This window comes from Mandrillus leucophaeus, unplaced genomic scaffold (genome assembly GCF_000951045.1).
Source record: "Mandrillus leucophaeus isolate KB7577 unplaced genomic scaffold, Mleu.le_1.0 Scaffold1312, whole genome shotgun sequence".
Taxonomy (NCBI): Eukaryota; Metazoa; Chordata; class Mammalia; order Primates; family Cercopithecidae; genus Mandrillus; species Mandrillus leucophaeus.
This window is the reverse complement of record NW_012101269.1, coordinates 240985-253390: the sequence shown is the minus strand read 5'-3', so window position 1 is coordinate 253390 and position 12406 is coordinate 240985. Positions and strand designations below refer to the sequence as shown.

At 39.0% G+C, this 12406-nt stretch overlaps 1 protein-coding gene across 1 annotated transcript; it reads right to left on the bottom strand.

The window, feature by feature from the left end:
• Positions 1-3673: 3673 nt before the first annotated feature.
• RGS4 (regulator of G-protein signaling 4) lies at positions 3674-11942 on the bottom strand. Its single transcript, XM_011972879.1, has 7 exons — positions 11527-11942; positions 10993-11269; positions 8031-8135; positions 7665-7726; positions 6905-7071; positions 5491-6203; positions 3674-5423 (listed from the first exon to the last, which is right to left on the bottom strand). The coding sequence occupies exons 1-6, from the start codon at positions 11582-11584 to the stop codon at positions 5964-5966; spliced, it is 909 nt and encodes a 302-aa protein (XP_011828269.1). The 5' UTR covers positions 11585-11942; the 3' UTR covers positions 3674-5423; positions 5491-5963.
• Between the last annotated feature and the right edge of the window lie 464 nt (positions 11943-12406).

Sequence of the window (12406 nt, the reverse complement as noted above, 5' to 3'; positions counted from 1 at the left end):
TGTAACATCATGCCATCATCAAGGTAGGAAAGAGAGAAGGAGAAACAACATCTGACCTGGAATTTACAAACAGTCCTTACAGTTGTGCTTTTTAACACCCCCAAAGGCATTAAAAATATGAATATTTCCTATTTGTTATACCTTTTCCTAGAAGGCAATGGATAGTAAAAATACCATGGCCTGATAGGGGAGAAACAAGAAGAACAGAAGGCAGGCAGATCTCAAACGTATGGTGGTGAGAGAAAAAGATAAGCAAATCTTGTCTTATGTGACTTCACTAGAATGTGTTCCCCATAATTTGTTGATATTGAGGAGATGTCTCAGGGATATCCTGTCCTGGAAGAAGATAGCTACACAAAGACCAAATAGATTCGTGGAATAGTCTAGGAATTTTACAAATAATACTTGAAAAAATCAACAAAAATTTTCTTTTGCTTTTTTTCAGAAGCAACGACTTCAAAGTTAACCCTACAAAGTCACTCTCAAGAGGTCACTACTCATGAATTATCACGGTCTAACTTACCACTGATTTGCACATGCTGTTGCCTTTATGGGACTCGTGTGTGTGTGTGTGTGTGTGTGTGTGTGTTTGGGGTCAATTCCCTTTGACTCAAACCCTCTGGTCACCATTGGCTCCCCTCCAAGAAGGGGAACAGGAACAATGTGACCAGGACCATGTGCCGAGTGCCTATTTCCTGCCAGGATGCTGTCTGAGTGTAATTCCTGGAGTGACTGACTGACTCAGATTCCCTGTAAAATACCTCCCCAAACAGTGGTAAAATAAAATCAAGGAGAGTTGAGGTATTCCTTTATCCTTTTTTCTTTTTCCTTCAGGTGTTAGACAACAGCAACAGCAAAAGAGTCACTCTGTGGATTGTTCAATATCTAGCAAACTTAGAGAAAGAAAAGGATACAGAAAAGTGATTCTGAGAGGAATCTGGCCTCGGTGTCTATTTCTTGCTTCCAAAACTTACTTTTCACTAGTCCTTAGGAACCTTCTTACCTGCCCCAGCTCAGGTAGGACATGGAGACCAGCCAGGAGTAGCATGGTGCTCTAGGGTAGGCACAGCTGACTTATGACATGAGGACCTGGGCATATTTGGCATTTGTCCTTCCCCACCACTTGTATCTTCATTTCCTTTCCTTCTTCTCTTTCATGTCCTTTTCTTCCACATTTTCTTTGCTGTCTTTTCCTTCTTTCCTTCCCTTCTTTTCTCCAGTCTTTTCATCTGTTTACCTCTTCTCTCCATTTCCATTTCTTCCTGTTATTCTTCCTTTACTTTCTTTTGTTCCTTCTTTCTATTTGTCCCTATTTTTCTGGCTTCTTTGACTAAAGTACTCAAATGTGTGCCGTGTGGAGGTGAATTTCTGGGTTTAACCTTGGCTCTACCACTTCTTTTGTATATGATCTTGGGTAAATTTTTAAATTCTCCTATATCAAAATTTCCCCATCTACAATGAAACTATATTAATACCATATGCTTTAGAGTTTTGTTATAAGGATTTAATAAGATAATGTAAAGCTGCAAAGCACTCAGCATAGGCAGGACATAGTATAAGATACTACTGTTAAATATATAAATATATATTTGAGAGGGAGTCTCACTCTGTCCCCTAGGCTGGAGTGCAGTGGCGTGATCTTGGCTCACTGCAATCTCTGCCTCCCAGGCTCAAGAGATTCTGGCTCAGCCACCCGAGTTGCTGGGATTACAGGCGTGCCCCACCACCACCCAGCTGATTTTTGTATTTTTAGTAGAGACGGGGTTTCACCATGTTGGCCCGCTGGTCTCAAACTCCTGACCTCAAGTGATCCACCTGCCTAGGCCTCCCAAGTAGGATGGGATTACAGGTGTGAGCCACTGCACCAAGCCCTACTGTTAAATTTTAAGTCTCCTTTGGAAACCTAGCTCTCTCTCTAGGCATTGTTTGCCTCCATTTGGGTGCCTTAGAAATAGAATAATTCCTGATCTCAAATCTCCCAATAATCTCTTTGCATGCAAGATTTTAAGTCTCATGCTCTACTGACTGTGTTAGCTGGGCAGCAAAATTTTTGAAAACTGTATTCTAATTCTAAATGGATTCTAAGTCATCTCATCAGTTTTTTTGCAATTTATATCATAAACAGAAGAAAACCCAGTATTTTCCTTCCTCATGTCATATTTCCATGTGACATCTGGATTAGCAAAACAATGCGTATTAAAACATCAGATAATTTAGTTGGTCATCTTGTGGTTTAATGGCCTAAGCAGATTCATGTTTTGAACTCAGCCTCTGAATTAAATAAATGGTGCAGTTTAGTTTTATGATGTGTTTTTGAGTCTGGCTCATTACATGAGCCGCTTTATCTGACTGGCTTTGCTCTGATGCTTTTCTTTTTGTCCACATGTTTGGCATGGGCTGATAAGTAGTTGATTTTATCATCAAGGTACTTCTTTTTTATTTATTTTCCTTCCCCTTTCCTCTTTCATACTTCTGTAATCACATTTCCAACTTTAAAAATCTATGCATTATTAACATGGAGTGCCAGAATACAGCCTGAGGCACCTTGGCAAGTTATGTCTCTGTGCCTCAGTTTCCCCATCTATAAAAATTTTCAGGGGAAATGCTTGTGATTGGCATATATATCTTAAGTTTGTTGTGAGAATTAAGTGTGTTACTCATATAAAGACCATTCACAGAACAAGCAATAACAAGTGTTTTTCAAAAGGTGGTCCTTGATATACATTATCTTCAGAAAAAGGGTCAGCCAATTTTTTTTTATTTCTTTAACAGACAACTGTAAAGAAGAAAGAAAGAATGAGGGAGGTGCTCACACCAACACTGCTCACACTTGCTGCTAATAGCAGTGACTTTGAATTACCCTGCAGTTCTTGATAGATATTATCAAATACAGGGAGCAGCAACTATACAGACTCAGTGAGAGTCTGACACACCTATAGTATAAGAGAAGAATGATAGTTTTGTGTGTTTTGAGGGGAGATTCTGAGAGTTTCCCCCCAAAACACACAAAACTTAGATTTAGACTCCTCCTTTAATTTTTTCTTAAAAGACAGTTCGGTCCGTAGTTTTTACCAGATCCTTAAAAGGATCTATTACTCAAAAGTGTTGAAGATCATCTGTCCTTAACATCTTGTAACTACTACTCTTCCAATGGGAAAGAAAGGTCAGGAAATGGGAGTCTCATGACATAACAGACACAGCGCAGGGCCTATTACTAAGGATGTGAACGTTCTATGACCTCTTTTCCAGGAAAGAGAATTAACAAAAGGGAGGGAAGGATTTTGAAGTTTGGGTAAGAATCTACAGCTCCTTTCAACTCTCTCAATTTCCCACTGCTAACCATCTCTCAAACAGGCAGTTAACTGGAAATAAAAGAATGGCTCTAGAAGGTGAACTCTATCCATTGAAAATCGATAGAGAATCTGCAAGCAAATCACTTAGTCTGTTTAGCAGTCTCTGAAGCTAAGATTGCCTTGGTTCCATGAGTTGAGTCAAGCAGAGCAGTGGCATGAACTAAAGAATAAACAATATTCAGTTTGTCCTTTCTTTCCCAGAGTTCACTGGCATAGGAAGGATTAAAGACTTAGTATGAGTATTTTTCTAAAGTCACCCTATACCCTGATGTTTCTCATAGCGTGTCTCTGTGGATCATTAATGTGTTTCCAAGCAAATAGTTTTGTATGGAGAGTTTATTTACCCTTATTATTAAGATGCATGTGTTTCACTGGAAGCATCAGCTTTGAGGCCTGTCAAGCACATGATAGAAACAGGCATGCAAAAGGAAGGAGTATTCTGTCCAGGGAGCATGAGCAGGCAAGCTCACCATCGGAAATGGTGATGAAATAACAGGGAAATACAACTGAAAAACACACTCAAAAATGTATTACATAAAATAATTTACTTCTCATTCAGAATGACCTTCCAGACCTATTAGTAAGACAGCAGTCTGTGAGTTCAGATACAATCTGAAAGTCATGACAATTATTTAGGGCAAGACCAATAAAGTTAAACATTTGAAGTCAACTAGAGACAAAACTGTGGAACTGCGTATAACAGAAAATGACACTGATGAGGAACTCCAGGGATATTAAGGGCAAGATTGCCAAAGAGACAAGAAGGGTACAATTAGAAAACTTACATCTTTAATACAGTGAGATTTGTATGCACACACTCTGGTGTCTTCATTTTGCAGCCCATTATATTGGCTTAAAAGTCAGAAAGGTGCTCATGCATGTAATTTATACTGGAGCAACGAATGCAGTATATGTGGATGCATGTGTGTGCACTTTCAAAGGCAGTCGTTTTAGAAGAATGAGAAGAAAATTACTTCCTGGGCATTCATTAATAATTCAGGTGATATCCTGCACCTCCATTTATAAAACAATATAATAATAATAACACGTACAAAATAACATCATAAATAACACAAATGAGAAGTTTTCAAGTATTTCAATGTGCCTTGAAAAGTTTCAAACAGTAATTCTAACAATTGGTTAGACAATCATTTTTTTCTTTCCTTTTCCTCTCATTTAGTCTCAGAGTCTAAAAAGAAATGCCTCCAGTCTCTGTTAGACCTGATGTTTGGAATGAAATTGACAAGATTCTACCTTAAAAGAGAACACTTATGTGGGCTTTCCAAATTGTGAAAACTTGTTTCCCTCTTATAAACTGTGATCTTTCCCCTGCTGCTGGTTTATAAATATAGGCATATAGCCCAGAGCCATTATAAAGAAAAACAACCAACCACAATAAACTAAGGAGCCTCATCTGATGGTTAAGGTTCTCAGGAAAAAAATGAGAAGAGCACCTTGATCAGGAGAGGAAAAGAGGATAGAGGATAAAAACAGTAACCTTTAACTTCTGTGCCCTCGCTCAGCCAGTAACTTATGGCAGGTGTTGCTGGCAAGGCCTTAACTGCATTTCTTCATTCAGTTGAACATCCTGTCTGCCAACTCCATACCAACCCAGCTGCTAATAAGCATGCCCTGAGCACCCAGGAAAAGAAGGGAAGGCTGGCAGCTTAGGAGCTCAAATGTGCAATCAGTGAAAACCAGCTCAAAGGAGCTAAGCTATTTGCTCCTTAGAATAGTGCTCAAGGTGGAGGCTGTCAGTGGTCAAACCAAGCATGAAGTTCCTTGGATGCTTCTCCAGCAAGATCCATGGAATTTTACAAAATCAGTTTTCCACAGGTTAGCATTTCTTTCTTAGCCTACATGGCAGTTAATTCATTTTGCCCTGTTCAAATGTAGTATGAAAGAACAGAGATGAAAACATGCATGTAAGTACATACACATACTCTAGTTATGAGCACCTAGGGTCTTTCCCATCACTCTTGCAAAAGTGTGTGTGTGTGTATACATACACTCACACATACATATGTATACACAGACATCTATGTACAGAAATAATGTATATGTGTGTATGTCTATGTCTATATATAATATATACATAATATATATTATATTCCAACTTGAGTAATATATATAATATAATATATATATTATATATAGACATAGACATACACGCAAGCGCATACCATAGATCAACCTCATCTAAATATCTAGGGTCTGGAGAACGTGCTGACCAACAGAATACATGTGCATGTGGATGTCACGTGACATGCACTAACCAACCATCCCAAGGTAAAACTGTTGGGAGGAGGAAACTGCCAACAATCTTTGAAAATCCAGACCTACCAGGCCTTTATTTAGAGATTTGTTCCCATGGAACCCTCAAAGAAACTTAGGAAAATTGAACTGGAATGGGGTCCCACCCTGATGAACACTCAAACACCAACAGCTATATCTAGTTTATGCGTGGAAGTGACTCACACATGGCAGGCAGCATGAATATTAGGCTACAATGTGGATAAAGCACTGGAGCTTAATACAGATCAATATTTGGCCTCAGGTTTTCCAGAGCATAGAGTCTTGGCATTTGATCCCTCTGCCTTCAGGTGAGAATTAGGCACACTGAGGGACCAGGGAAGCACAGTCTGCAGAACTCTTGGCTCCTTTCTGCTTCTCTGCCCCACAGCTGGAAGGGTTGACCAAATCAAGATAGAATCGAGACTTGAGGAAGCGGCGGTAGGAATCCTTCTCCATCAGGTTGAAAATCTTCTTCTGAGCCTCATCAAAGCAGGTTATTGTAGGCTCTAGCATGTTCCGGCTTGTCTCTTCCCTGGTGCAAGAATCCAGGTTCACCTGAGGGGCAAAGGCCAAGGCTTCATTAGACCTATATCCCTGTTGAGGATGCAAGGCTCTATGCTTTGTAGTGACCTGTAAGTGACTGTGCACCCTCCGTATTTCAGAAGCAAAAAAAAAGTGACATTAGGCTCCTCCTTGGCACATGTGCGAGAGTATAAAAGGTTCATTCTGCTCTAGAGTGGGCAGGGCAAGATCCGTTCTGTCTAACAAATTGGGGAGATTCATTAGAAAATTTCATGAAGGAAGGTTATGGTAAGTCACCTGGATAGAAGAGATTTTTTTAAAAACTGATTTATTTGGAGTTGTCAAGGTTATGATAGTCAACTCCAATATTCTAGGAACCTTCACTAAGATCCAGAGATTTCTCTGCCATAAAAGATTTCTCTGCCATAAAAGCTTACCTTTTTGGTCAGGTTGGCTAATGGGTAGAAGGAATAGATAGAAAGTTGGGTAGAAGAAATAGGTTCTAGTGTTTGATAGCACATTAGGGTGATTATAGTTATCAATAGTTTATTGTATATTTTAAAATAGCTAGAAGAGGAGATATGGAATGTTCTCAACACATAGAAATAATAAATGTTTGAGATATGTATATACCAATTGCCCTGATTTGATCATTACACATTTTATGCATGTATCAAAATATCACACATACTCCACAAATATGTACAATTTTTATTTATCCATAAAAAACCTACCTCTTTGGTTGCCTGGACTGAGATGAATTCATTATAGATCTTTTTGGCCTTGGGACTTAGTTTAGATGGTGATTTGATTTTCTTATATTCTTCACAGCTGATCCAGAAGTCAATATTCTCCTCACTATATTCAGACTTCAAGAAAGCTTTGAAAGCTGCCAGCCCACCTATGATACAGGAGAAAGGACCATAGTTGTCATCACACTGGCTAGCCTCTTGGATATGATATTTCACATAAAGCTGAGGTACTTGGGGGATAAAGCATAGGTTCAAGCCATTCCTTTTTCCCCCACTTTTTTCAAGTCACTTAGGAGTCAGGTAAACCTAATCTGTGTTTGATATCTAGTGGATCCCAGTTCTACCTAATGATTCTAACCCAAGTTGGAAGCCTCTTTCAAGAAAGTATTTTGTTTCTGAAATACCTATGCAGCTATCAATTACCAAGGTCAATTTGGGAAAGAGAAACTGAGATTGACTTTGCAAGAAGGCATCGATATTTATCATTTTTTTTTCTCTCTCTTCCCTTTTTCCTTGTGATGAGAGAGATGGTTTTCCACATGGTTCCTGCTTAAACTTTTCATTGTATATCACAAGGTTCTAGGGCATATTAAAATTATAAACAGACTGAATTTAAGACCTAAAGAGTCTCCTGAGTCTGAACATCAGAAAGAAGCCAGGCCTTGCTGCAGTTTCTATTAGACCAGCATAATATAACTTGTCTTATCCAGAGTACCTCATCCCAGGTTGCTGTCAGACTTACATTCATGATTAATCAGGTTTTCCAGTGATTCAGCCCATTTCTTGACTTCCTCTTGGCTTACCCTAGAAAAAATAGAGAGAAACAGAATAATTGGAATGTCACGAAAAAAAATTGGGGTAAGAAATCTAAGATGCCGAATAAAAGCAGAGATTTTATTTTCCATCATTATGACAAAATATGTTATTGATGAGGGCAGTTTTTCACTAAATGTATAGACATTTCAAATGTAGTTAAGATCTCCATGAAAATGGAGGCTATCTTGATCCAAATCTGGCTTCACTAGGAGCACAACTTCCCTCTTACAGAACATCTCTATCATCAGATAGTTAATACTCAGTAGATCTTCACCAAGGCCTTTTCTCTTACCTCTGGCAAATAACCACTTTGTCCTTCTTGTTGTGGGAAGAATTATGTTCACAGGAATCAGATTTTTGCAGCAGGAAACCTAGCCTATGTTTCATATCTTTTGCACTGCACAGAAGAGAAAAAAATGAATAAATAGTGATAACCAGCTTTCCTTAAAAGATACCTAATGATAGAGCTTGAAGAGTCCATTACTAGTCTATGGCTCAGAGACAGTTTAGGGAATGGGAGTTGGAGTTGGCATGAACTCTCAGGGAAACAAGATTCCTCTTTTGGTTCCCTACGACTTGCTACAAAACCTTGAGGCAGAGTCGTAACACTAGTAGTTCTTTCATTCACAACTGGAATTCTGACCCTTCAGTTTACCTCAGAAACCTCAGAAGCCTTTATATGCCTGTCATTTTGACCAACAGAATACCTTTGGTATCTTCAGTAGAACCTGAATCACTGAAAACATGAGTGATCTCTGAGTAATTTTTAGGAGTTGGAAAGCAGTAGCGGCAAAAGATGCATATCCTTGCTGCACGCCACCTTCTGGCAGGTGATTGCTATTTCCATCTGTTCCCCTGCTGGCAGAGGGAACTGTAGAAGCACCTTGGGAAAGTAAAAGTCTATTCAGTTCCAGTCATGTACGTGGGGGCCACGCAGTTCCTGCTATGAGGTATAGAGGAAGAATACACTGAGGTGCGCAGCCCCAGCAGAGGGAAATGGAACATGGGACGGTGAAAGCAAATGCCCAAGCTGAAACCTCAGCCCCTTGAGGCTTCTTTCCAGACAGTATCTGCTGCTCCTGCTTTCCTTTTTAACGCTACTTTAAAGGACATACACACTCTAAAGGGCATTTGAGGCTTAAAAGCTATTAGGAGAAACAGGCTAGAGTCATCACTGAGCTTCCAGTTTATTGCCACCATTTAATAGGTAGCCTGGCACAATAGGGCTCCTGACTAACTAGAAAAAGGGGGTCTTTTAATAAGCCTTAAGCTCAACTCTCTTACTTTTTATTAAATATCCTCTTGCTTGCATCTCTTTTATTAAAAAGGCCAAGAAATAATTTAAAAATAGAAATACCATTTTAAGAGAAATGAATAACTAAATGTGTCTATTTGGAGTGGGGAAAATAAAGCCTCAAAGATAGAAAGACATTTAACATAGCCCCTAATACATTTATGTATGTAGGTTTTCCCAGAAAGTTTGAATTCCATTATGTTCTCTGACTGCCCCTTAAATAGTATTTTCTCTTCCTTGCAAGATTACTTTCCTTCCTCTGCTTCCCTGACTGATGACTGTTCAGGGGATGCAACATCCTTTTTGATGATAACAGGATATAATCCTGAATGTTAGGGTGATTCCAAGGTGATAATATAAGTATATCATGAAGTCCAAATAGAAATGAATTCATATTTCTATGTGCTGGATCCACCTGAGATCTGAGAGTTATTGATCAATGCAGGGGCTAAGTGTGCTTAGCAAGTATTCTTATTAAAAAAAAAAAAGCATAAATATAAAAACCAAAATGACTTCAGAAGTTATTGGAGTCAGGAAATCTAGATTTGGTCCTAATTCACCCACCAACCTATGTGACCTTGAGCAGGCGATGGCTCCTCTGGAGCCTCAGGCACTGGTGGCAAAGATGTTGGACTAGACGATTTGCAATTTACTGGTGAGGAAAGGGAAGAGCAGTTCATTCTGCTGACATAGAGTTTACCTCCTTAGATTAGCTGCTTAACTCTTTGAGGACAGAGCTCTAGTATTACCTTTTATCTGTTTTGCAAAATATTTACCAGGGCATAACTTTCTCCTGACACTCTTGTATTTTTGTATGGTTCATTTCATATGTAAGTTAACTGAAGCTTGAAGTAATTTGCTCCACTCCATTCAGAAAATTAAGCGTGAAGGTCAGAGGAACTTATTTCATAGATACTCTCTGCCAGACCCTCCTGCTTCATTTTAAAGAAGCCATAGATACTTCCATACTCTTGAATGACAGAATATTTGAAAAGTAAATGTTTTAATAGTACATAAAAAATTATGTTTTCTGAGACTATTTCCAAAATAAAATTTGGGTTAATTTCTATTTGCAGCGCGATAAGAAAGCAGGTAGTATACCTTTAGATTGACTTTTTACCTTTAACTGCGAGATTAAGTAATGTAATATGCACTCATTTTGTGTTTAATTTTCAACTGACTAATATACGATCATTCTCTGAATGCATTTGTTTATACCTTTTTTGAACAAACGAAAAACAAATGAATAGCTGTATGTCTGTAAGGTCTTTTAAAAAAAATCAAGAGAGTATATTAACAAAACAATATCTTTAAGGTGAGATCTACAAAACTGTTAACTGATTTGTAAAGATCAATACTTCTCAACCACACTCATATAAGACACTTTAAGAACTAGAGATGGGGCAGAGAGATAAGGAAGATCTGGCTTTGGAACTCATATCTCATTGTAACATTTGCTTATAAGAACATAGAGAGTGAAAGATACTGCAGCACTACACAGAAAGCATAGTGCCTTTCTGATGATGGAGCCAAACCTCATTCTGGGGTACCTTTCCTGAAACAAGATGTAGCATACAATCAGAAAGCCCAGACCCAGGCTTCTATGTACTCCAGGGATGCTTAAATAACAGCAGTAATCACAGATGGAGATATTGCAGACCACTATACATAGCCTCAAGCCTCATCTCACTTCTTAATTAAAACTAGCTTGCTTAGACCTGGCTTAAAGAACAGTTCTCAAAACTGAGGTCACATGAAACAACACATAAGGACTGAAATTTGGGGAGAACATGTCTTAAGTCACAGTATCTAGCTAGTCTTGGAGGAAAGTTAGAAAGTCGTGCTCTCCTGACCACACTGTTTCTAATTGCACAGAACTAGGTTAGTAAGTACAACATGTAAATAACTGAGAAAGTCTATCCAAAAGTTTAATACGGTTAATGACTGAAAGCAATCTTACCTCCTTAAGCAAGAAGCCGGCAGACCCGCAAGCCCTTTGCACATCTTATTTAACAGCTTGGGATTCGCAAGCAGGAAAGAAATGCGGCAGGAGGAGCTGTGGCTTCGGCTTTGAGCGTACTTTGCCTCTTCTCCGGTAAAGATATTGTCAGAATCCTCTGAGCGTCTTCCTCCTAAGCCTGTAGGGGTCTCTTTTATAGCCCAGCTACGACGGTCCAGCCAATCAGACGACAGCTCTGCAGTACCAGCTCCTCTGTCTCCCTCTGCCTCTCCAGCCCCTGAAAGAGATGAGAAGGAAAAGACTGACGCATCAGCAATGCTAAGTGAACGAGCGGAGAAAATCCTTCAGCAAAGTAGGGATATGGAAAAAAATGTACTCAATGTCTCTACCAATGTCAGAGGTTTAGAATTTCTAGAAAAGGAAAAAAGTGTATAATGCTGCAAAATATAGTATTCATTCATATTTCTGTAAAAACAATATCAAGGAAAGTTGCTTCCTGGAAGGAAAAGTACCAGCAGGAATTCTGAAGCTTACTTAGGAGCTGACTCCCAGTGCCCTTCCTCTTTTGGATTAGAAGCATCATATGATACATGGTCCAAGATCTGATCCTCACGATTTCCAAAAGGGAGCTGGCAGGATCATCGTCTCCACGCAGTGATTTGCAGAAGTTGCCTTGGTTGTTATGCAAACAAGAAGGTGGAGAGAAATAGCTGGATGACAGACAGTTATAAGCCCGGCTGCATAGAGAAACTACCCTAGGAAAAATAGATTTGCTATATCCGTAATCAACCTGACTGAGGAATACTTTTCTAGAAATCTTAGTAACAACAGAATTCAGCCTAGCACTGACAGTTTCTCCTTTACATGCCTGTGTCCTGTAAAAAGTCTAAACCAGCAGCTTGAGGACCAAAGGAGGGAGTAGGTGAGCAAATATACACAGCAATTCTAATATCAAATGGGTTTATGTCTTATGTAATTCTAAGTCTCCAGACTGATATTTCAAAAGATAAAGAAAGAGGGATGTAGAGAAAAAGAGACAGAGCAGGCAGAAAAATACGTAGTTTGCTTTGCATATCACCAGCCTTAAAACGATTCGTTAAGAATATTAAGCCCTATAGGTGTTTCTGAACACCTGGACAATTAGTATCTTTTACATACAATATCATAAACTGAAACGCCTGCATGGAGAGAATCATTCAGGTGTTTCACATCTTATGGCCATATATCAAATACCTACACCAGAGTTACAGAGGAAAGCTGTAAGTGGAAGAAGAGAATTAATTGCTAGATCTGACCAAAACAGCTTTCATTTTGAAAGCAGATAGGTTCCTGAACATAGGCTACAGTGAGCTGTACTTTATATTTAAAAAACAGAGGCATCAAGTGGTTTAGGTGGAAGAGATGAAAAATAGTT

What these genes read in the sequence shown, in the direction of transcription:
- RGS4 (XM_011972879.1), bottom strand. Translation starts at nt 11,584, where the DNA reads ATGTATCATATGATGCTTCTAATCCAAAAGAGGAAGGGCACTGGGAGT. An exon ending in CACTGGGAGTCAGCTCCTAA is followed by an intron (nt 11,270 to 11,526) that starts GTAAGCTTCAGA and finishes CATCTCTTTCAG; the next exon opens with GGGCTGGAGAGGCAGAGGGA. An exon ending in AAACCTGATTAATCATGAAT is followed by an intron (nt 7,072 to 7,664) that starts GTAAGTCTGACA and finishes CCTGTATCATAG; the next exon opens with GTGGGCTGGCAGCTTTCAAA.